The sequence below is a fragment of the Neomonachus schauinslandi genome, chromosome Y, assembly GCF_002201575.2.
Source record: "Neomonachus schauinslandi chromosome Y, ASM220157v2, whole genome shotgun sequence".
Classification (NCBI taxonomy): domain Eukaryota; kingdom Metazoa; phylum Chordata; class Mammalia; order Carnivora; family Phocidae; genus Neomonachus; species Neomonachus schauinslandi.
In genome coordinates this window covers 4,426,286-4,452,520 of record NC_058420.1, presented here as the reverse complement: position 1 = coordinate 4,452,520, position 26,235 = coordinate 4,426,286, and the positions used below count along the sequence as shown (strand labels likewise).

The 26,235-nt window shown below is 39.6% G+C and overlaps 1 protein-coding gene across 1 annotated transcript in view; it reads left to right on the top strand.

Moving 5' to 3' along the window:
• The first annotated feature begins 15,049 nt into the window (after window positions 1-15,049).
• The window catches only part of LOC110582161 (OFD1 centriole and centriolar satellite protein), a 27,200-nt gene continuing 16,014 nt past the window's right edge, over window positions 15,050-26,235 (top strand). The window contains exon 1 of the mRNA XM_044912040.1: window positions 15,050-15,055. Within this exon, the coding sequence (XP_044767975.1) occupies window positions 15,050-15,055 (6 nt within the window). The remainder of the gene's footprint in view (window positions 15,056-26,235) is intronic.

The following is a 26,235-nucleotide window of genomic DNA, read 5'->3' as shown; positions in this document are numbered from 1 at the left end:
TGCTCCATGCAATATGTGCCCTCCTTAATACCCATCAACAGGCTCACCCATCCTCCCACCCCTCTCCCCTCTAGAACCCTCAGTTTCTCAGAGTCCATAGTCTCCCATGGTTCATCTCTCCCTCCAATTCCCCCCTTCCCTTCCTACTATTTTTTTTTTTTAACATACAATGTGTTATTTGTTTCAGAGGTACAGGTCTGTGATTCACCAGTCTTACACAATTCACAGTGCTCACCAGAGGACATACCCTCCCCAGTGTCCATCACCCAGCTACCCCATCTCTCCCACCCCCCACCATTCCAGCAACCCTCAGTTTCCTGAGATTAAGAGTCTCTATGGTTTGTCTCCCTCTCTGGTTTCATCTTGTTTCATTTTTTTCCTCCCTTCCCCTATGATCCTCGATCTTGTTTCTCAAATTCCTCGTATCAATGAGATCATATAATTGTCTTTCTCTGATTGACTTATTTCCTTATCATAATACTCTCTAGTTCCATCCACATTGTTGCAAATGGCAAGATTTTGGGGGTTTTGATGGTAGCAGCTCCCTCTTAAAATTTTTTGTTTTCTGGGGCACCTGCGTGGCTCAGCTGTTAAGCGTCTGCCTTCCGTTCAGGTCATGATCCCAGGGTCCTGGGATGGAGCCCTGCATCGGGCTCCTTGCTTGGCAGGAAGCCTGCTTCTCCCTCTCCCACTCCCCCTGCTTGTGTTCCCTCTCTCGCTGTGTTTCTCTCTGTCAAATAAATAAATAAAATCTTTAAAATAGGGGCGCCTGGGTGGCTCAGTCGTTAAGCATCTGCCATCAGCTCAGGTCGATCCCGGGGTCCTGGGATAGAGCCCCGCATCGGGCTCCCTGCTGGGCGGGAGGCCTGCTTCTCCCTCTCCCACTCCCCCTGCTTGTGTTCTCTCCCGCTCTGTGTCTCTCTCTATCAAATAAATAAATAAAAAATCTTTAAAAAAAAATCTTTAAAATAAATAAGTAAATACATGTTGAACTTTGTCACATGTCTTTTCTGCATCTATGGCAATGATCTTATGGTTTTTATCCTTTATTTTGTTAATGTGTGGTATCACATTGATTGATTTATGGATATTGAAGCAATCCCCGGAATAAATCCCAGTTGATCACAGTGAGTGACTCTTTTAATGTACTGTGGAATTTGGTCTGCTAATACTTTGTTGAGATTTTTGTTTGATTGGTTTTTGGCTTTTGTTTGTTTGGCTTTTGTTTTTTGCCGGGGGGGGGGGGTTGTTTTTTAAGGTTTTATCTATTTATTTATTTTAGAGGGAGAAAGCTTGAGCAGTGGGAGGGGCAGAAGGAGAGGGGGAATCCCAAACATATTCTGTGCTGTGCATGGAGCCTGAGATATGGTGCTCAATCCCTCGACCCTGAGATCATAACCCAAGCTGAAATCAAAAATCAATTGCTTAATCAACTGAGCCACCCTTTCTTAAAGGTGCCCCTTTCTTGAGGTTTTTTACATCTTCATCAGGGATATTGGCCTGTAATTTTCTTTTTAGGTGGCATCCTTGTCTGAGTTTGGTAACAGGGTAATGCTGCCCTCACAAAAGTATCTCAGTGGATGCAAAATAAGCATTTAACAAAATTAAACATCCTGTCTTGATAAAAACTCACAAGAAACAGTGTAAATGGACCATACCTCAAAATAATACAGATCATAAATGACAAGCCCATAGCCAACATCATGCTCAATAGTGAGATGAAAGCTTTTCCTCTAGATTAGGAACAAGCTAAAGATGCCCACTTTCATTTTCAACACAGTATTGGAAGTACTACCAAGAACATTTGGACAAGAAAAGGAAAAGTCATCAGGATAATAAAGGAAGAAAAATTAATCTGTTGCAGATGGCATGAGCTTATATATAAAAAAATCCTTATGTTTATATATAAATACTATACACATACACACACATACAGATAACTGTCTTGTTTTTTGGGGTTTTTTTAAAGATTTTATTCATTTATTTGACAGAGAGAGGGAACAAAAGCAGAGGGAGTGGGAGAGGAAGAAGCAGGCTTCCTGAGAGCAGGGAGCCCAATGTGGGGCTCGATCCCAGGACCCTAGGATCATGACCTGAGCTGAAGGCAGCTGCTTAACAACTGAGCCACCCAGGTGCCCCACAAACAGATAACTGTTAATAAATATAAAAATATTTAAATATAAAATAAAAATAAAATAAATAAAATTAAAATAAAATAAAATTAAAATAAAATAAATAAAATTAAATATAAAAATATAATAAATATAAAAATAACAGAAATTTAGTTGTGTCACAGGATACAAAGTCAATATACATAATCAGTTGAATTTCTGTATACTAATAATCTATCAAAAGATATTAAAAGGGACACCCAGGTGGCTCAGTCAGTTTTGTTCCCTCTCTCACGGTGTCTCTGTCAAATAAATAAATAAATCTTTAAAAGGTAAATGTCTCTACTTGCCAAAATGATCTATAGATTCAGTGTAACCTTTATCAATATTTGAAAGGCTTTTTTTGGTAACAGAAATACAGAAAAAAAATCCTAAAATGTGTATGAAACTACAAAGGATCCATATAGGCAAAGTAATCTTGAAAAGATTAAGTAAGTAATCTTGAAAAGAACAAATTAGAGGCATCACAGTTCATGATTTCAAGCCATGTTACAAAACTGCAGTAATCAAAATAGTGTGTACTGACCTAAAAACAAACAACCAGAGAGCCTGGAAGTAAACCCATGCATATATGGTCAATTAATTTACAACAAAGGAGCCAAGAATATATACTGGAAAAAGGATAGTCTTCTTTATTTTTTTTTCCCTAAGATATATTTATGTTAGGAAGAGAGAATCCTCAAGCCGCCTCCTCTCTGAGTGTGGATTCCTTCATGAAGCTTAATACCAGGAACATGAGATCATGACCTGAGCCCAAACCAAGAGTGGTCTGCTTAACCAACTAAGCCATCCAGGTGCCCCAGGATAGTCTTTTCAATAAATGGTCTTGGGAAAATGACATCTACATGCAAAAGAATGAAACTGGACCCCTATCTTACACAAAAAATAACTCAAAATGGATAAAGACCTGAAGTCATAAAACTCAAAGCTGAGAAGTCTTAGTGATGATTACAATTGATAGCAATGTAGGGGCAACAAAAGCAAAAATAAGCAAGTGGGATTGCATCAAACTAAAAAGCTTCTGCCAAGCATAGGAAACAATAGAAAAGGCAATGTACTAAATAGGAAAAAATGTTTGCAAATTATGTATCTGATAACAAAAAATATGTATATTAACTCATACCACTCAATAGCCAAAACAACCTGATTTAAAAATGAGCAAGGAACAGGGGCGCCTGGGTGCCTCAGTCGTTCAGCATCTGCCTTCGGTCAGGTCATGATCCCAGGGTCCTGGGATCGAGCCCCGCATCGGGCTCCCTGCTCTGCGGGAAGCCTGCTTCTCCCTCTCCCACTCCCCCTGCTTGTGTTCCCTCTCTCGCTATGTATCTATCTGTCAAATAAATAAATAAAATCTTAAAAAAAAAAAAAGAGCAAGGAAGGACATCTCGCTCAGTCCTTAAGCGTCTGCCTTTGGCTCAGGTCATGATCCCTGGGTCCCGGGATTGAGTCCCGCATTGGGCACCCTTGTGAGCAGGGAGTCTGCTTCTCCCTCTGCCCCTCCCCTTGCTCGTTATTTCTCTCTGAAATAAATAAAATCTTTTAAAAATAATGAGAAAGGGGCGACTGGGTGGCTCAGTCGTTAAGCGTCTGCCTTCGGCTCAGGTCATGATCCCAGGGTCCTGGGATGGAGTGCCACATCGGGCTCCCTGCTCAGTGGGAAGCCTGCTTCTCCCTCTCCCACTCCCCCTGCTTGTGTTCCCCTCTCTCGCTGTGTCTCTCTCTGTCAAATAAATAAAATCTTAAAAAATAATAAGAAGAAGAAGAAGAAAAATGGGCAAGGATCTGAATACATTTTTCCAAAGGTCATCCATATGCCAAAAAGTACAAAAAAGTTCAATGTCATTAATCCTCAGGTAATGCAAATCATACCGTCAGGAAATGTCACCTCACAACACCTGTTAGAATACCTATTATGAAAAAGACAAAAGATATCATTCTGGTGAGGATGTGGATAAAAGGGAACCTTTCTTGTACACTGGTAAATATAAATTGGTACAGATACTAGAGAAAACAGTATAGAAATTTCTTAAAAATAGAACTACCATATCCAGTAATACTGCTGCTGGGTATTCAAAGGAAATAAAATCATTTTCTTTTTTTTTTTTAAAGATTTTATTCATCCATTTGACAGAGAGAGACAACAGAAGCAGAGGGAGTGGGAGAGGGAGAAGCAGGCTTCCCACGGAGCAGGGAGCACGATGTGGGGCTCCATCCCAGGACCCTGGGATCATGACCTGAGCCGAAGGCAGACACTCAACTGCAGAGCCACCCAGATGCCCCTTTAGGATTTTCTACATATAGGATCATATGATCTGCATACAAATATAGTTTTAATTCCTCCTTTCTGATTTGGATGCCTTTTCTTTCTTTCTTTCTTTCTTTTTTTTTTTAAGATTTTATTTATTTGCGAGAGAGAGAATGAGAGACAGAGAGCAGGAGAGGGAGGAGGGTCAGAGGGAGAAGCAGACTCCCTGCCAAGCCGGGAGTCTGATGCGGGACTCGATCCCGGAACTCCAGGATCATGACCTGAGCCGAAGGCAGTTGCTTAACCAACCGAGTCACCCAGTTGGATGCCCTGGATGCCTTTTATTTCTTTTTCTTGCATAGTTGCTCTGGCTGATACTTGAAGTTGAAAAAAATTGAGATGTTGAATATGAAGCAGCAAATATGGGCATCCTTGCTTTGTAAGGGATCTTAGAAGAAAACCGTTCAGTTTTTCCCATTGATTTTTATGTTGCCTGTGAGTTTTTCATAAATAGCCTTTATTATTTTGATGTAAGGTACTTCCAAACCTATTTGTTGAGGGTTTTTATGATGAATCAGTGTTGAACTTTGTCAAATGCTTTCTCTTTATCTATTGAGATCGTCATGTATTTATCTCATTCTGTTAATGTGTATCACACTATTGATTTGTATATGTTAAATCAAACTTGCATCTCAAGGATAAATCCACTAGGTCATGTTGTATAATTTTTGATGTGTTATTGAATTTGGTTTGCTAGGATTTTATTTTTTGCATCTATGTTCATCAAAGATACTAACCTGTAGCTTTCTTCTCTTGTGATATCTTTTTTTTTTTAAGGATTTTTTTTTTAAGATTTTACTTATTTATTTGAGAAAGAGAGAGCGAGAGCACAAGTAGGGGGAGTGGCAGAGGGAGAAGGAGAAGCAGGCTCTCCTCTGAGCAGGGAGCCCGATGCAAGTCTTGATCCAGGATCCTGAGATCATGACCTGAGCTGAAGTCAGCTGCTTAACTGATTGAGCCACCTGGGTGCCCCTCTTGTGATGTTTTCGTATGGTGTTGCTATTAGGGTAATGCTGGCTTCAAAAGATCAGTTTGGAACTATTACCTTTCCTTCTGTTTTCCGAAAGATTTTTAGAATTGTTATTAATTCTTTGAATATTTGGAAGAAGCCAGCTGGGGCGCCTGGGTGGTTTAGTCGTTAAGCATCTGCCTCTGGCTCAGGTCATGATCCCAGGGTCCTGGGATTGAGCCCCGCATCAGGCTCCCCGCTCTGGTCTGCTTCTCCCTCTCCCACTCCCCCTGCTTCTGTTCCCTCTCTCATGTGTCACTCTCTGTCAAATAAATAAATAAATCTTAAAAAAAAAAAAAAATAGAAGAAGCCAGCTGTAAAGCCATATCTGGTCCTGGGGTTTTCTTTTCTTTTCTTTTTTTAAGGATTTTATTTATTTATTTGTCAGAGAGAGAGTACGCACACAAGCAGGGCGAATGTCAGGCAGAAGGAGAAGCAGAGTCCCTGCTGAGCCAGGAGCCAGATGCCCAAGTCAGTCCCAGGACCCCGGGATCATGACCTGAGCTGAAGGCAGACGCTCAACAACTGAGCCACCCAAGTGTCCCATCTTTTTTATATTGGAAGCATACATTTTAATGTCTCCTTGTTCATTTCTGGTTTTAATTTTTGGGTTCTCTTTTTTCCCTAGTGGAACTAAGAGATTGTTGATTTCCTTCCTTTTTTTTTTTTTTTTAAACCCAATTCTTGGTTTTGTTGACTTATTTCTGTTGTTTTTCAATTCTCCATTTGATTTACTTCTTCTCAATTTATTTCTTCTTCCATCTTCAAACTTTGGCTTCATTTTATGTAGCAAGTAGTAGGAACTAAAATATTTGCCTGTAAATCTTTTAGAGAAAGAGTCTTCAGTTGTTTGAAGACTGGCTTTATACTGCCTGAGTTCTGGGTTAAATGGGATAAAGACAAATCTTTTGAACCAGTCTTCCAGGGAGCCAGCAGTCTTCCAGGGAGCCAGGGAGCCATTCTTTTCTACTCCAGAATAGAAGGAGAGACCATACAGACTATTGTTTCCAAACCAGAATTACTTCATTCTCCTTTTTCTAATACTGCTATGTGGAACACAGGCTAATATTTATAAGGCTGAGCTAGTTTGTGTGCATGAAACTAGAGCAAGTTAAATGTCCTTCAGCTCACTATCTTACTGAAAGTCAGTTATTTTTTTTGAGTAAGCACTCCTGGTTTTCCTGCAGCCTTATGATTAGTTTCTAGATTTCTGAAAAGTGATTCTGGCAGTTTTTGCCAGTTTTTTCATTGCTTTTGTAAAGAGGCTGAGTTTTCATGTTCCTTTTCTGCCTTTTTTACTGATGTCCAACAAGCATTAAATTCTTATAGGCAGATTTGTAAGTTGGATAGTGAAGTCCTTCTTACCGTGAAACTCTGAACCCAAGCAGATTTTCTGTGAGTGTTTTGGTATGGTGTTCATCCAATATGTGGGTGTTTAACAAGAATGAATGGCCCTTTTACCACCATGTCCAACTCTAAAAATGTCTGGCTGCTCACGCTAGAACTGCTTTGCTTCAAGATGTAGGTTGACATTAGCTTTATTCTATTTGTTTTGTTTTCAACAAACAGCAACAGACCTTACCAATATTATTAGCTGGATCCAGTGCAATTTTCCCTGCTCCTGGTAACATAGCCTCCTTCGTTTCCCTTCAAAGACATGACATCTGCCAGATGTCCTTTTCTAACATCTCAGTTTTTCAAAGTCCTGAAAAAGTTGAGCAAATATAAAAATGGCTGCACTAATGCTTCTAGTGAAGCTCCATTTTAATATTTAAAAAAAATTTTATTTTATATTTATTTTTTAAAAATATTTTTTAAAAATTTTATTTATTTAAGTAATCCCTACACTGAGTGTGGGCCTAGAACTTGTGACCCTGAGATCAAGAATCGCATGCTCTTCTGACTAAACCAGCCAGCTGCCCCTTGAAGCTCAATTTAAAATATTTTATTTATTTATTTATTTGAGAGAGAGAGAGCACAAGCCAGGAGTAGAGGGTGGGGTGGGGAGATGGACAAGCTGACTCCCTGCTGAGCACAGAACCCAAGATAGGGCTCCATCTTTCTATACTGAGATCACGACCTGAGATGAAATCAAGAAACAGACACTTAACCAACTCAGCCACCCAGATGCCCCACTTGAAGCTCAATTTTAAAGTAACCTTTACGTCTCTTCCACAAACCTCTCTCTTCCCTCTTAGTCTTTTGTCTCAGGAACCCAGGAGCACCCTGAAAACATGAAGAAGGAGGCTGGCAGCACACACAATTCCTGTCGAAACAGGCTGGCTCCTGTATTTCCCTATAAAACGCCCCAGCCCCTTCCTCCAGGAAGGCCTGCAGGCTTTTGAAGGCCATAGGCAGCTGCAGCCTCCTTTGCTGGGCAAAGCAATAAAGTGACTGTTCCTCGTTATCCCAAACTCTGTCTTTGCGTTGTATTTTGGCTTCAAAGCATGGTCAGTTTTCAATAACGGTCCTACCTATAAATCTAAGTCACTAAAATCCTAACTTCTTTCTGTTGTTCTTAGTACTCTAGGTGTTGCTTCCCTATTGCTACTTCTGTGATATGTTGATAGTCCTCTTTTTACCTTTTCAATAACCTAATTATCAATTTTATTAATTAGTTCAGTTAAATAAGAGGTGGTCTGTCTCCTGACTGAACTCTGACTAGATCACTGGGTTAATTCCTATTCCTGTATAACTGTCCTCAAGAATTTCTCTTTGATATTTCATGACAATCTTTTCCTATTTCTGTCACTCATCACTGTATTCATTTGTCATAGACTTACTGTACTGAACTGTAATTTTTTTTCCCTCATTTATATTATCCCAGGCAGAACTGGCTACACAGTTTGCAGGGCCCAGTGCAATGCATATATGAATCTACTTGTTAAAAGTTATTAAGCATTTCAAAACTGCACCAGCAGAGTGTGAACCTAACTAAAATAGAGTCACTTATGTCAGGAACAATGTGGAGATAGTCAATGTAGGTGATACTGGCAGGCCAGGTCCGAGGACCCAAAGGGGTTCCTGCAGGACTAGCCAAGATAGTCCTTGGGTTCATGAAGGCTATAAATCAAACTTGAGCCAGCAAGAGGTGAAAGCAGTTTATTGAAGATATTATATATATATATATATATATGTATATATACACACCCATATATATGTACATACATACATATATAACATATATATAGAGAGAGAGAGATTAAGAGAGAGATAAGAACGGAGCATACAGGAGAGTCAGAAAGGAAAGAGCATGAGTCTCATCTTTACTTGGGGTCTGGGGTTTTTATTGGCAGTTGTGGTCTGGTGCATGTGTCCTGTTAGGCATCCAGGAGCTGGTCAGAACAAGGATTGGGTCCAGGTGTCTTTCATAAATCACTCATTCCCTGAAGTCAGGGGTATTGACAGTCAGAGTGTTTGGAGTCCCTGGTCTTGGAGAGCGTTTATGACAACTCTTCCTGGTAACTTCTTAGATGTTATCAGTTGTGCTGGAAGACTCTAAAGGTACCATTATCTCTTTGTCCCTTACAAGGAGGATATATGCTATTTTCATTATAAGGCATGCGTAGAGTGGGGTTTTGGGGATTTAGGTCTCAGCAAGAATAGAAGAATAGAAAGAGCAAAAGAAAAAAATGGCTTGTTTTTATGGGGTCCCTTCAGTTTCCCAGTCTTACAGGTACATAAAGAAAACTTAACCTGGGGCACCTGGGTGGCTTAGTCAGTTGGACATCTGCTTCTGGCTCAGGTCATGATCCCAGAGTTCTGGGATCAAGTCCCACATCGGGCTCCCTGCTCAGTGGAGAGTCTATTTCTCCCTCTCCCTCTGCTGCTCCCCCTGCTGGTTCTCTCTCTCTCTCTCAGAATCAATAAAATCTTAAAAAAAAAAAAAGAAAGAAAAGAAAACTTAGTTTTACAGGAATTTATAGCTCTTCTCAAAAGTCAGTAGAAACCAGAGCCAATCCCAAACACCATATCTGTTCAGCCATCTCTGAACTTCCTTGTTCCCATAACTCAGCTACTGTGATCCTAATAAGAAGGATCATGAGGCAACTAGTTAGCTGAAAAAGCCAAATGATTTTTGCGTTTAACTCATAAAAATCTCTTAGTCTGTAACTTGAAACTCATTGCTCTGAAGAGTTGACCTTACAAGGTTGCAGCTCAAAAGTTCTAAGATAAACTTATCTTTCTGCTTTGTTTTACTTAACATATAGAATTTGGTTTTTGACAAGAGCTAGGCTAATTGTGGGGCCCTCCTAAGCTCAAACCTTGGGTTACCAGCTTAGATCCCAGGAGCTGACCTTTACTGCCCACCTGCTTGTACTAACTAACCTTTATGTTACATTTTTCATTAAGCCCTTCTTCTGGGCTTTCCTTTTGACTCAGGCAAATGAAACTTGAAACCACGCCTCCAGTGATAGCAACTGCCCTAGCACCTCCTGTGAGTCCAAAGCATCCAGACTCTTTGAGCTAAATACCTGACGTGAGCTTGTACAGATGAACCCTGGAGTGAACTCTGGAATGACCTACAGTCATCCTTACCCCATTCTAAAACTAAAATCTCCATGCAAGGAGCCTCCGCCTCATTTACAAAACATATGGTGTATACATAGGCATGTTTCCTTCAGGCACATGTGGAGGATTATGCCTGCTTCTACATAGTATGGCAAGGCTTCCCTATCTAAATATTCACACCAACCCTAAAAAAAACGAACCCATCTGGTGCACTTGGGTGGCTCAGTGGGTTAAGCATCTGTTGATTTCAGCTCTGGTCATGATCTCAGGGTTGTGATATCAAACCCCGGGTGGGGCTCTGTACTGGGCATGGAGCCTGCTTAAGATTCTCTGTCTTGGGGCGCCTGGGTGGCTCAGTCGGTTAAGCGTCTGCCTTCGGCTCAGGTCATGATCCCAGGGTCCTGGGATCGAGCCCCACATCGGGCTCCCTGCTCCGCGGGAAGCCTGCTTCTCCCTCTCCCACTCCCGCTGCTTGTGTTCCCTCTCTCACTGTGTCTCTCTCTGTCAAATAAATAAATAAAATCTTTAAAAAAATAAAAAAAGCTTCTGTCTTCCTCTGCCTTCCTTCCCTACTATCTCCCCACTCTTAAAGAGAGACAGAGAACCCATTTACCTTCTCTCAGAGAGTTACAGCTTTGGAACCGTTCCTTGTGATCTCTTTATGTGCTGCAGATAGTTCTCTTTGTGCCACAATTCCACCTGGTGCAGTTTCTGACTCATCAAAGAGTGAACTCACCTTGGTTTGGTTACATTTGTACTATTGCACAAGTCTATGTTTTTAAAGCAAACTTTGATTTTAGGCCAGTACCCTCCTGGTGTTGGTGCACATCTGTATACTTTCAGTAGCTGGCACTTAAGAAATCCTGAATCTGATGAAATAAATTAATAGGCAAGAAAAAATAAAACAGGATTCTTTCCCAATTATTAGCAATTACTTGAGATATGGAAGGCTCCTTCCTGAAAGGCCAAATAAGAAAAAGTGACTCACATAAGAAACCAGCGGTTATGACTCCAGATGTAACTCCCCACTCCAAGTACATGGCAAGGTCTTCCACAAAGTGACTCAACAACATGGAGAAGCAGCAGTTGAGTCATTGCAAAGAATCCTTTGTGAATCCAGAATAGGGAGTAGGAATGGACTCAATGAGTCCAAAGGAAGCCTTTCAACTACACGATTGTCTGCCAGGCGCTTTCCTTTTCTTTCCCTTGCCTACTCCCTGTTCCACCTATTTGAAAATCCCTTCCAAGCACACAGTAACTTCCCCAGTAACCTGTACCATAAGGTCTATTTACCAATCAGGGTAGTGTTAAGTGCTTGTCCCACTCCTGGATTCTTGCGAGACTACCCTGCACAGTTGCTTTTACTTCTCACCCCCAAACCCTCCCTAGCCACCTGCACTATCTTTGTTACTGCCTAGTCAAAGCACCAGTTGGGATCCCTGCTTCTGGCAGTTTAGTAGCCAAACTCATCTGAAGACCAGATCCAGAAATAGGAGGCAGACCTCTATAGGAAGGACTTACTAAGGAAGGACAAGGGGAGGGGCAAATGCAGCAGAGGCTAGTGATATAGGAAAGACATTAAGGTTTGAAGCTGATGACCAAGGAGAATTCTTCAGAAGTCTTTGGTGCAAAAGGTAATTTTATTGAAGCACGGAGATAAGACCCATGGTCAGAAAGAGCTGCACCGGAGTCATGAGGAGTGGTCCATTATATACTTTCAAGTTGGGAAGGGGTTAGGGATACCATATGTCTCTAAGGAATTTTGGAAGCAAGGTTTCCAGGACCTCGAGGGAGCTAGCTATTGTTGGGAAAAGGTCATTTATTACAATCTAATAAAACCCTAACCATGAGACCCTTCAGATATGTATTGGTGGGTCATATGCTTGGGGGATGATTGCCAACATGTATCTTGGGGAGTTTAGAGATAAAGGAAGTTTCCAGAGGAATTTTTATACATTAAAGTAGATTTACAGGATCCTGGGGGTTGAATCGCTGGAGGAATGTCACTCTGCCTGTTTCAAGGACTTGAGCTGTAGGTATTAAGGAAATATAGTAATTTTTCTTCTGCCTTTGTTTCCCACATCAGCCAGCATCTAATCCTCACCAGAGAGGACTGGCAGGGGAAGCAGTACCCACGCCTACTCTGAGCTGGAGTAAGGTGTAGGTGGGAAGGCAAGACAGAAGCTGATGGGCAACCATAGCTGACAGGTGAGTACGGGTGAAGAATCCTGGCAACTGACTGGCCCAGGCATGGGAAGTGGCCCAATGTCATCATGGTGACCTGGTCCCATTGTGGTGGGCATGTAGTTGTCCCAAGGGCTCAGCTCCACTGAGGACACAGTGGACTAGGTAGGTTCCAGATGTTTGCCTGGACTGGCAAGTCTGAGGGTCCACCACTAGAGGACAAATGTAATAGCTGTGTGTGTAAGGAAGTTGAGATATGGAAGTCTCCTGTAAGGCCAAATAAGAGAAAGTGGCCAAGAGAAATTAATGAAGTTGGCTGACTTCCTCTCCCTTAATGAGAGAAATGATGTTCCTCTTTGCCAAGCCAAGACACTGCTAAGGGTGAATGAACCTCAAGCCCCAGCCAGGTGCCTGGAATTGACAACTAGGAAGCAATACCAAGGTTGGAGGGGTTTACAGGGGTCAGTAAATGTGGGAAAGTTTGTAGTAATAGTAATAATTGTTCTGAAATAGTTTTACAAATGATTATTGGCAGACTTTGAGTAAGTAATAAATACCTACATTCATTCAGAATCACACAATTAGTGACCTGAGGTCCAACATCAAATTAAAGATATACGTAACTAGTGTTCTCTAGTTTAGTATAGTCTATGCCAGCGCATAAAATGAAACAAAGCAGGACATTTTGGAAGTTGATGGAGTATAAACTGTATATAAAGTCATAAGTTGATGTTGTTGATGTGATAAATATAGAGCATTTTTGTCTTTACTTAAATGTAACTTATTTAAATTTCTTTTTTTTTAACACTTTATTTATTTATTTTTTAAGACGGCTGCAGGGATAGAGGGAAAGGGGAGAGAGAATCTTAAGCAGAATCCACATTGATCACAGTGCTCCTCCTGGGCTCACAATACTGAGATCATGACCTGAATTGAAATCAAGAGTTGGATGATTAACCCACTGAGCCATCCAGGCACCCCAACTTATTTAAATTTCTTAAGAAAACTTGTCAGCTTTGTTGGGTCCACATAGGGCTTATCAGTTTTATGTGTTTTTCAGTTACATTTGTCACTCATAGTATAATTTTTCCCTCAGTTGGGTGTATTTCCATATTTAAAAGAAAATGAATAAATGAAGAAAAAGTAATTTGACATACATTGTAATTTTTTTTGATACCTGGTGAAAACATAGGAGGATTTAATTTTTTTTCCTTTCAAAAGAATTTAATGTTATAAGAAGCACTTTGCAAGATGGAAAATATTTTCATATCTGGATTTTGAAAGGAAAGAATTTTATAAAGTGTTAAATCACAAAGGCCATTGCTAGTTTGGTGTCTTTTTATGAACTCTGGAATATATTCCAAACTATAGTTTTATCTTATAGTACTCTAATGCATAGCTTAGTCAAGGGACTCTTTGACTTCAGTAAGGTGAAGTATTGATTTTGATCCTTACATTTGATAAAATGTAATAATCGATTCTCAATGTGGTTGGCATTTTCTGAATTTCTCCCAGTGATCTCTGCTGGCTGGTATTCATTCACCCAATGCTGGTCAGATATAGTAACACCATTCTAAATAATAAATTACAGCCAGAATGATGTCATATTTTTTCAAAAAATAGATTACAAAATAAACCTCTTTCTTGTTTGTCCTCTTTTGGTCTCTTTATTGCTGACTTTGATGTTCTGAGCCATCTTATGGGGAGGATTATAAGGCAAGGAAGGGAAGAAAATCTCTGGACAACAACCAGTGAGAAACTGAGACCCTCAGTTCAGCAACCTGCAAGGAAATAAATCCTGCCAAGGAGCTTACATGAATGAACTCAGAATTGGGTCCTTCCATATTTGAACCCTATAATGGCCACAGGCCTTGCTAAAACCTTGATTTCAGTTTTGAGCCAGAGAACCCAGCTAAAGTTCCCATATTCCTTACTGACAAAACTATAGAATGTATGTTGTTTTAGGAACGTAGAATTTGGAATAATGTATTAAATAGCTATAGATAACTAATTAACTGTCAGTTTGAATTGTATTTAACATATTTGTTGTAAACAATTTTCTTTTTAATTATAGATACCACCCTGGGTACAGTTTACCTTGGAGGAAAAGATGTTAACATTCAGGCACTTTGCTTGGTAGGATATATATATATTCACATTTAATTTCATACCCACCCTATGCTATGGGTAGTATTAACTCATTTCACAGATAATTTCACTAATATCCAGTGTTCTTCAGTAACTTTCATAAGGCAATCATACAGGTGGTAAGTTGTGAAATTGAAATTCAGATTTAAAGCGTCTGTCTTCAGCTCGGGTCATGGTCCCAGGGTCCTGGGATCGAGCCCCGCATCGGGCTCCCTGCTCAGCGGGAAGCCTGCTTCTCCCTCTCCCACTCCCCCTGCTTGTGTTCCCGCTCTCGCTGTCTCTCTGTCAAATAAATAAATAAAATCTTAAAAAAAAAAAAAACAACTAAATGGCTTGACCACTTACTCACACATGCTTTATGAAATAATCATTTCCTGACTTCTAATACCAGGGATGAGTTTTGACATATGTTATATTTTATGTCAGTGGAACCCTATTGTACGTCCTCTGTTGGCTCTGACTTCTTTGCCTAATATTGTTAATTTGAGCTTCATCTATGTTTTATATAGATTGTGTTCATTGTACTCCATTGTGTTTATCATTCTGTTGGTGGACATTTTAGTTAATTTTCAGTTTTGGGAAAACATCTTTATGGTTTTGGATTCGGAAACACAAAGATTCTTAGATACAGAGAGTAATAACTTGGGGGGTACCTGGGTGGCTCAGTTGGTTACACATCTGACTTGATCTCAGTTCAGGTCAAGCCCTGTGTTAGGCTTCATGCCGGTATGCGGAAAAAGAAAAGTAATAGCTAAAAAAGAAGAGATTGAAAATGCATTAAAATTCAGAATGTCTGTTCTTAAAGATATTTAAAAGAGTAAAAGGGGAATGCACAGACTGAGAAAAGATAATGCAAAAGCATATACCTGACAGAAGACTCATATCTAGACTTAATACATAAAGACAATCTATAAATAATGAGAAAATAGCCAGAGAACTCAGAAAGGTAAGAAAAACAGGCATTTTACAGAAGGGTATACTTAAAATATGAATAGTTATATAAAAAAAATCCTGTCCTCTCAGGGAAATGCAAATGAAAATTTCAGTGAATATTACATGAACATCAGAATTACTAATCTAAAAAGACAAAAATGCCAAGTGTTGGTAAGGATATGCTCATATGCTGCTTGTATAGTTACCCTACTTCTAAAGAAATTGCATTATTGATGGGGCTTTGGGATATAGGTGAGGTTCAGTGGGGTGGAGTCTGGAGCTGACGACTACGAAAGAATTCTTGAGACATCTTTGGTGCAAAATGGTGGTTTATTAAAGCACAGGGACAGGACCCTTGGGCAGGAAGAGCTGCTGCCCTGGGGTTGTGAGGAGTGGCTGATTATATGCATGGGGTTGGGAGTGGTAAGGAAAAAGGAAGGTTTCAAAAGGATTTTCATATGTTAAGGAAGACTTACAGGATACCAGAGGTCTTGCCATTGTCAAGTTAAGATCGTTTTCCCCTCTAGCAAGGCATTAACAGCAAGATAGTTGGGAGCTTCCTGGAGGAACATTACACTCTGCCCACGTCAAGTATCTGTCAATGGATTGAAGGTTATAAGGACATTTAATTGTATTTACATTCCCTTCTGGAAGCTATTGCTAAGGGTTTTGTAAGTAAACTGAGGGAGACTCGTGTCTTGCAGGACTGTGATCTCTGTAAGTTAACTATTTGTTTTTCCTTTAGGGCAGCCAGGAGTGCCTGACGAATGTCACATATATCCCATGGGGTGTGTGTGTGGGGTGTCAGCTTCTGCTTTGTCCTCAGCTTGCCTTCTCCCTCATCACAGCTACCATTCTACTTTTGTTTCTGTGAATTTGAGTTCTTCATAATCTAAGTGGAATCATACAATATTTGTCTTTTTTGTGTTTTATTTTTAGCTTAGTATAATGTATTCAGTAGTTATTCATTATTCAGTAGTTATTCATGGTGGAGAAGGTGGCAAGATTTTTTTTTTTTAAGATTTTATTTATTTATTTGTCAGAGAGAGAGCACAAGCAGGGAGAGCAGCAGGCAGAGGGAGAAGCAGACTCTCTGCCAAGCAGGGAGCTGGATGCAGGGCTCCAGCCCAGGACCCTTGGATCAAGACATGACCTGAAGGAAGATGCTTAACGACTGAGCCACCCAGACACCCTGATTTCCTTCTTTTCAGTAGGTTTACTTTCACCTTTTGGCTGTTGTGAATAATCCTGAGCTGAACATATGTATGTAAACATCTCTTGAGATCCTGCTTTTAATTCTTTTGGACATATACCTACATGTGTAATGCCTGGGTGGTATGGTAATTCCATTTTTAAATTTTCAGGATCTCCAAACTGTTCTCTTTGGCACCTGCATCTTTTTACATCCTTACCAACACTAGAGAAGGCTTTTGATTTCTCTACATCCTCACCAATGTGTGTTATTTTCACTTTGGTGGTGTTTTATTCTGTCTGTGTTCGGCAGGGAGTAGTAGCCATTCTAATGTGCATGAGGTGCTATTGTAATTTTGATTTTCTTTTTTTTTTTTTTTTTTAAGGTTGTATTTATTTATTTGACAGAGAGAGAGAGATGGCGAGAGCAGGAACATAAGCAGGGGGAGCGGGAGAGGGAGAAGCAGGCTTCCCGCCGAGCAGGGAGCCTGATGCGGGGCTCGATCCCAGGACCCTGGGACCATGACCTGAGCGGAAGGCAGACGCTTAATGACTAAGCCACCCAGGCACCTCCAGAATTTTGATTTTCATTTCTTTAATGATTAGTGATGTTGAGCATGTTTCCCTATGCTTATTGATCATTATTATATGTTCTTTAGAGTCTGTTCATGTCCTTTGTTCATTTTTAAGTCAAGTTATTTTGAGTTTTTAGTTTATGTTATTGGTTATAGGTTTTTAAAAAGATATATTTCACATATTAATCATTTGTCAGATATATAATTTGCAAATATTTTCTCCTATCCCAAAGATTGCTTTTTCAGTCTGTCAGTTAATGTGCAGACTTTTAAAGTTTTTTTTTTTTAAAGATTTTATTTATTTATTTGACAGAGAGAGACACAGCGAGAAAGGGAACACAAGAAGGGGGAGTGGGAGAGGGAGAAGCAGGCTTCCCGCGGAGCAGGGAGCCCGATGCGGGGCTCGATCCCAGGACCCTGGGATCACGACTTGAGCCGAAGGCAGACACTTAACGACTGAGCCACACAGGCGCCCCCAGAATTTTTAACTTTAATGTAGTTCTGTTTGTCTATTTTTGCTTTTGTTGCCATACTTTTGGTGTAATATTCAAGAATTCCTTATTAAATCTAATGTCTTGAAGATTTTCCTCTATGTTTTCCAAAAAAATTTTGTAGTTGTAGGTCTTACATTTATGTCTTTAATTAGTTTTTCTTGATTTTTATGTATGGTGTAAGGTAGGGATTCACCTTCATTCTTTCATGTATATATCCAATTTTCCTGATACTTTTTATTGAAGAGACTTGCTCATATTGAGTGTTCTTGGCACCCTTGATGAAGATTATCTGACTGTATACAAAGGGTTTATTTCTGTTCCTTTGGTACTATAGTTTTGATTACTATAGTTTTGTAGCAAGTAATGAAATAATGAAATTGAATCCTCCCAATGTATTCTTACTTTTTCATAATTGTTTTGACTATTTGGAGGTTCCATGTAAATTTTATGATTTTTTTTTTTAAGATTTTAAAATTTATTTATTTATTTTAGAGAGATCAAGCCGAAGCAGGGGGAGGCAGAGAAGCGGGAGAACAGAGACAGGCAATCCCAAGCAGACTCTGCACTGAGTGCAGGGCCCCATGAGGGGCTGGATCCCAAGTCCCTGAAATCATGACCTGAATGGAACCCTAGAGTCGGACACTCAGCTGACTGAGCCACCCAGGCACCCTATGATTCTTTTCCTATTATCTGTAGAAAAGTGAAGAGAGCTTCAGGAGTTTATGGAACACCATCAAATGGATTAATATATGCAATATGGTGCCAGAAGAGAAGGAAGAGAGAGGAGCAGAGAGTTAGAGAAACTTTTGGAAGAAATAATGACCAAACAAGGAGAGAAATGGATATACATATTTACCAAGTTTAGTGAACTCCAGCTAAGATAGATCTGATGAGACCTATGCTAATACATACCATAATTAAACTTTTTAAAATGTCACAATCTTGAAAGCAATAAGAGAAAAGTGATATTTTTAAAAAGATTTTATTTATTTGTCAGACACAGTGAGCACAAGCCGGGGAAACGGCAGAGGGAGAGGGAGACGCAGACTCCCTGCTGAGCAGGGAGCAAGATGTGGGGCTCGATCCCAGGACCCTGATATCATGGCCTGAGCCAAAGGCACATGTTTAAGTGACTGAGACACTCAGGCATCCCGTGAAAAGTGATTTTATTATGAACAAAGGGAAGCCTTTTAGATTTTCAGTGAATTTCTACAAAAAACCTTGCAGGCTAAAAGGGATTGAGATAATATATTTAAAAGTGCTGGGGCTCATGGGTGGCTCAGTTGTTAAACATCTGCCTTTGGCTCAAGTAATGATCCCAGGGTCCTGGGATAGAGTCTCATGTCGGGCTCCCTGCTCAGTGGGGACTCTGCTTGAAATTCTCTCTCTCTCCCTCTGTCCCACCCTCCAGTCTTGAGCTCTCACACACACTCTCTCGCAAATAAAAATCAATCTTTTTAAAAAAGTGAAAGTGTTGTAAGAAAAAACTGACAACCAAAAATATTAGACCTGGCAATACTATTCTTCAAAAATGAAGGACAATTTAAGACTTTCCCAGATAAATAAAAATATGTTTTTCACTATCACTAGACCTGCCCAATCAAGAAAGGCTAAAGGGAGTCCTTTAAGTTTAAGTAGGATAATAAACAGTAACAGAAACCATAAGAAAATAGAACATTCCCTGGTAAATGGAAATATGTAGACAAATATAGGTAACTATAGTATTGTATTGTAATGTCAGTGTATAAATCACTTTTAAATCTGGTAGAATTATTTTAAAGCATTAAAAGGTATTTATAAATCTAGGTTGATACACAATATTAAGAGGAATTTTGTCACCCCCTAACATTAAACAGGTGAGGACAGTGATATAAAGGACTAGAAGTTTTACAGGTCACTGAAGTTATCAGCTTAAAATAGGCTGTTAAAACTTTAAGATGTTTTGGGCGCCTGGGTGGCTCAGTCGTTAAGCGTCTGCCTTCGGCTCAGGTCATGATCCCAGGGTCCTGGGATCGAGCCCCGCATCGGGCTCCCTGCTCGGCGGGAAGCCTGCCTCTCCCTCTCCCACTCCCCCTGCTTGTGTTCCTGCTCTCGCTATCTCTCTCACTCTCAAATAAATAAATAAAATCTTAAAAAAAAAAAAACTTTAAGATGTTTTATGTAATTGCAGTGACAATTACAAAGAAAATATCAACAGAATGTATACAGAGAAGATAGGAAATAAGACATATCACTATGAAATAAAAACAAACAAACAGAAAGGCAGTAAGAGAAAATGAAAAACAAACATGTTATAAGACTTACAGAAAGTGGGACACCTGGGTGGCTTAGTCAGTTAAGCATCTGTCTTCGGCTCAGGTCATGATCCCAGGGTCCTGGGATCAAGTCCCACAGTGGGCTCCCTGTTCAGTGGGAAGCCTGCTTCTCCCTCTCCCTCTGCCTGCAGCTCCCCCTACTTATGCCCTGTCTCTCTCTCTGTCAAATAAATAAATAAAACTTTAAAAAATTTACAGAAAACAATGAATAGTAAGTACTTTCCAAGAAGTAATTATTTTTTAACTTTTTACAGCTTTATTGAGGTAAATTCACAAAATTGTATATAATTAGGTGCAACTTTATGTTTTATCTACATAGTGTTAAATTGCCTACACTGTTAAATAATCATTTCGAGCTAACTAACATACTGGTCATACAATTGCTTACTGGTTTTGTTTTGTTTTGTTTTGTGATTAGCTCAGTTAAAATCGAGCCCCTAGCAATTTCAGCTGGGAAGTGCAGTATATAGTCACAGTGTGTACAGTGGGTTTCAGAACTTAATTATCTACCATGGCTGAAACTTTGTACCCCTTGACCAGCATCTCTCCATTTTCCTCACACCCCTTTCCCTGGCAGCCACCATCCTCCTCCTAAGAATTTGACTATTTTAGGTACCACATAAAAGTATGATCATGCAGTATTTGTCCTGTTTATTTCACTTAGCATAATGTCTCCAAGTTCATGGAAAGAAGGAAGGGAGGGAGGAAGGGAGGAAGGGAGGAGGGAAGGAGGGAGGGAAGGAGAGAGGGAGGGAAGGAGGGAGGAAGGGAGGGAGGAAGGAAGGAAGAAAAAAGGGTGGGAGGGAGGGAGGGAGGGAGGAAAGTATCCCAGTCAATTTCCTTGGAATGAAATGAGAATACTCTTTTATAAGGCTGAAAAAAGCCCATTGCCATTGTTTATATATATGCCATATTTTATTTGTTTTGTCTGTTGATGGATATTTAGTATATTTCTATATATTGGCTATTGTGAATAAGTCTTGAATAAATACAGGATTGCAGATATCTCTTTCATATCCTGATTTCAATTACTTTGGATATATATCCAGAAGTGGGATTGCTGGATCAAAAGGTAATTGTATTTATAATACTTTGAAGAAATTCCATTGTGTTTTCCATAATGGCTATGTCGACTTATATTCACACCAGCACTGTGCAAGAGTTCTTTTTCCTCCACATTCTCACCAACACTTATTATCACTTGTCTTTTTATATTAGGTAAACTAACCCATGTATGGTGATATCTTATAGTTTTGATTTGTATTTCCCTGATTAGTGTGGCTAGGCATATTTTCATGTATCTGTTGGTCATTTGATGTCTTGTTTCAAGAAATGACTCTTCACATAATTTGATCAATATTTGATTGGCTTTTCTAACTACTGAGTTTTATGAGTTCCTTATATATTTTGGATGTTAATCACTTATGAGATATATGATTTGCAAATTTATTTATTTATTTATTTACTTACTTGCTTACTTACTTGAGAGAGAGCGCAAATGAGAGAGAGAGAGAGAGACCATGAGCAGGGGGATGGGCAGAGGGAGAGGGAGAAGCAGACTCCCTACTGAGCAGGGATCCTGATGTGGGGCTTGATCCCAGGACCCCAGGACCATGACCTGAGCTGAAGGCAGCTGCTTAACTGACTGAGCCACCCAGGCAGCCCTTCAAATATATCTTTTTTTTACATTCTGTAGGTTGCCTTTTCATTTTGTTAATTGTTTCTTTTGCTTACAGAGATTTTTAGTTTGATGCACTCTCACTTCATTTTTGCTTTTGTTCCCTGTACTTTGGTAACATGTCCAAAAATCATTACCCAGTCCAATAATAAAGAAATAGAGAATTTGAAGAACACAACACATGAACAAAATGAGAATGTCAGTAAAGATTTAGAATGTATAAAAAAAGAACCAAGCAAATTCTGAGGTTGAAAAATACAGTAACTGAAATGAAAAAGTTTCTAGAGGGGTTCAACAAAGGATTCAAACATGCAGAAGAAAGAATCAGCAAACTTGAAGGCAAGTAATTTGAAATTGTTAATCTGAGAAGAAGAAGAAAGAAGGGAAAAAGTGAACAGAATCTAATGGATGTCAGAGTTTTGAGATAGAGCCCTATGTTGAGCTCAGTGCTCAGCTCAGAGTCTGCTTGAGCTTATTTCCTCCATCTCTCCCTGCCCTCAAATAAATAAATAAATAAATAAATAAATAGTAAATAAATAATAAAAATTTTTAAAAAAGAAAGAAATCTTGTGGGGTAGGGCTGCCTGGGTGCCTCAGTCAGTTAAGCTTCTGACTCTTGATCTCAGCTTAGGTCATCATCTCAGGGTGTTGAGGTCAAGACACATGTTGGGCTCACACTGAGTGTGGAACCTGCTTAAGATTCTCTCTTTCCCTCTCCCTCTGCCCCTCCCCAACCCTGCTTGTGCTCTCTTTCTCTAAAGAAAAAGGAAAGAAAGAAAAGAAGGTAGGAAGGAAGGAAGAAAGGAAGAATGGAATCTTGTGGGCCAGAGGGATGATATATTTAAATTGTTGAAAGGGAAAACAAACAAAACAAAACAAAAACCAACAACCAACAAAACCCTGTCAACACAGAATTGTATATGCAGCAAAACTATCCCATCAATAATGAGGGGGGATATTAACACATTCCTAGAGAAACAAAGCCTACAGACTTTATTACCTCTAGACTTACCCAGTAGGAAATGTCAGAGTCCTTCAAGTTGAAACGAAAGAATGCATGAATGCAACTAGAGCCCTATGAAAGTATAGTATTCTCCAGTAAAGGGAAATACATACTGTCGTAATTCATACTCCATGTTCATTCTTTAATAGAATTTAAAAGACAAAAACGTAGTTATAAATCTATGTAACAATTACACAATATATGAAGACATAATTTATGACACCAATAACATGAGGTTGGACGGAATGCAGAGCTATAAAGGAGTAGTTTCTTTTCTGCAGTTAAAGTAAGTATCTATTAGTTTAAAATTAGATTGTTTTATATTTAAGATGTTACCTGTTACCCAGTGTAAGAAGAAAGAAAATATCAATCATATATGCACAAAAGGAAACGAGACAGAAATCAAAATGTGTTACTGTAAAAATTGTTACATATGCTACACATGGATGAACTTTGAGAATATTATGCTATATAAAAGCATTCCACAGGACAGTTGTAGATACAGCCCACAGGAAATGTGCACCATTTGGCAAAGGCATTCACATTAGAAGGTATAGTTTTTGGTTTCTGTGTGTGTGTGTGTGTGTGTTTTGAAGATTTTATTTATTTATTTGACAGAGAGAGACACAGCGAGAGAGGGAACACAAGCACGGGGAGTGGGAGAGGGAGAAGCAGGCTTCCCGCTGAGCAGAGAGCCTGATGCGGGGCTCGATCCCAGGACCCCGGGATCATGACCTGAGCCAAATGCAGACACTTAACTGACTGAGCCACCCAGGCACCCCTGGAACAAAGACTTTAGATCATAGTTTTGTTTGAAGCACATTTTTGCCATATACTTATATGCAGATAATTACAGTAACATTTTAGGACATAGTTGTTCAGTAAATTGTATCTAATTAAAATAGTGATAAAAATAACAGTAACTTTGTGTCTTTGTAGCACCCGAGGTTTATAAAGTTTGCCAAAGTTAGCAAAGAGCTAGCAGCCTTACACCTCTAAAAGTATGGGTCCCAAACTACTAACTTTTGAAAACTGTCTACTTTACGTTTATTTCTGGGCTCTCTATTCTGTTCCATTGACTTATTTGTCTCTTTTTGTGTCAGTAACATACTGTCTTGTAATTACAGCTTTGTAGTATATCTTGAGATCTGGAATTGTGATGCTTTCAGCTTTATTTGTTGTTGTTGTTGTTTTTAAGATTTTTATTTATTTGTTTGAGAGAGAGCAAGCAAGAGCTCAAGCTGGGGAGACAGGCAGAGGCAGAGGGAGAAGCAAACTCCCTCTGAGCAGGGAGCCTGACTAGGGCCTCCATCTCAAGACCCTGAGATCATGACCTGAGCAGAAGGCAGATGCTTAACCATCTGAGCCAGGGGCCCCTTAGCTTTGTTCTTTTTTCTCAAGATTGCTTTGGCTATTCAGGATCTTTTGGGGTTCCATACAAATTTTAGTATTATTCTAGCTCTGTGAAAAATACTGGTGGTATTTTGACGTGGATTGCATTAAATGTATATAGATTGCCTTGGTAGCATAGACATTTTAACAATGTTTGTTGTTGGGGCACCTGGGTGGCTCAATTGGTTAAGCGTCTGCTTCGGCTCAGGTCATGATCCCAGGGTCCTGGGATCGAGCCCCGCATCGGGCTCCCTGCTCTGCAGGGAGCCTGCTTCTCCCTCTCTCTCTGCCTGCCACTCTGCCTACTTGTGTTCTCTCTCTCTGTCAAATAAATAAATAAAATCTTAAACAAACAATGTTTGTTCTTCCAAGTAGAGATCTTTCACCTCTTTTTTTTTTTTTTTTTTTTTAAGATTTTATTTATTTATTTGCCAGAGAGAGAGAGAGAGCACAAGCAGGGGGAGCAACAGCAGAGGCAGAGGGAGAAGCAGGCTCTCCACTGAGCAGGGAGCCCAACTGTGGCTCGATCTCAGGACCCTGAGACCATGACCCGAGCCGAAGGCAGACACTCAACCATCTGAGCCACCCAGGTGCCCCTATCTTTCACCTCTTTAGTTAGGTTTATCATTAGGTATTTTATTCTCTATGGAGCAATTGTTAATGGAATTGTTTTCTTAACTTTTCTTTGCTATACTTCCTTATTAGTATATAGAAATGCTACCAATACTACAGTTTTGTATCCTGCAACTTTACTGAATTTATAACTTGTATAGTTCTGGGGGTGTGTGTGTGTGTGTGTAGTCTTTAAGTTTTTCTATATATAGTATCATGTCGTCTGCAAAGAGTGATAATTTAACTTTTTTTTTTTTTTACCAGTATGTATGCCTCTTATTTCTTTTTCTTGTCTGATTGTTGTGGCTAGGACTTCCAGTGCTATGCAGAATAAAAGTGGTGAGAGTGGATATCCTTATCTTGTTCAAGATCTTAAAGGAAAATTCTCAATTTATCACCACTGAATATTATGTTTGCTGTGGGGTTTTCATATGTGGCCTTAATTATGTTGAGCTATTTTCTGTCTAAGCCCTCTTTGCTAAGAGGTTTGATTATGAATGCATGTTGAATTTAGTCAAATGCTTTTTCTGCATCTATTAACATGATCATGATTTTTGTCCTCTGTTTTGTTGATATGGTGTACCATATTGATTGCTTTTTGAATTTTGGACTATCCTCCCATCCTCAGAATAAATCCCACTTGATAGTGGTGATCCTTTTAATGTATTCTTGAGTGTGGTTTGCTAATACTTTGTTGAGGATTTTTGCATCTATGTCATCAAGGATATTGGCCTATAGTTTTTTGTTTGGGGTCTATGTGTGTGTGTAGTGTGTGTTGTCTTTGCCTTTGGTATAAGAATAATTCTGGCCTTATAGAATGTAGAAGCTTTCCTTCCTCTTCTCTTTTTTGTAATGGTTTTGGTAATGGTATTAACTCTTTTTTTGTTGTTGTTGTTAAAGGTTTTATTTATTGATTTGACAGAGAGAGAGATAGCAGAGAGGGAACACAAGTAGGGGGAGTGGGAGAGGGAGAAGCAGGCTTCCCACTGAGCAGAGAACCCGATGTGGGGCTCAATCCCAGGACCCTGGGATCCTGACCTGAGCCGAAGGCAGACACTTAACGACTGAGCCACCCAGGCACCCTCATGTTTTCTTTCTTAAATTCCACATATCAGTGATAGCATATGGTATTTGTCTTTCTCTGACTTATTTTGCTTAGCATGATACACTCTAGTTCCATTCATATCATTGCAAATGATAAGATTTCTTTCTTTTTGATGGCTGAGTAATATTCCATTGTGTCTATACCATGTCTGCTTTATCCATTCATTAGTCGATGGATATCTGAGCTCTTTCCATAGTTCGGTTATTGTTGATAGTGCTTCTGTAAACATTCGTATGGGAGTACCTCTTTGAGTCAGTATTTTTGTATCCCTTGGGTAAATACCTAGTAGTGCAATTGCTGGGTTGTAGGGTAGTTCTATTTTTCACTATTTGTGGAAACTTCATACTATTTTCCAGAGTAGCTGCACCAGTTTGCATTCCCACCAACAGTGTAAGAGATCCCTTTGTCTGCATCCTCACCAATATCTGTTGTTTCTTGTCTTGTTAATATTAGCCATTCTGACAGGTGTGAGATGGTATCTCATTGTGGTTTTGATTTGTATTTCAATGATGATGAATGATGTTGAGCATCTTTTCATGTGTCTGTTAGACATCTGGATGTCTTCTTTAGAAAAATGTCTTTTCATGTTTTCTGCCCATTTGTACATG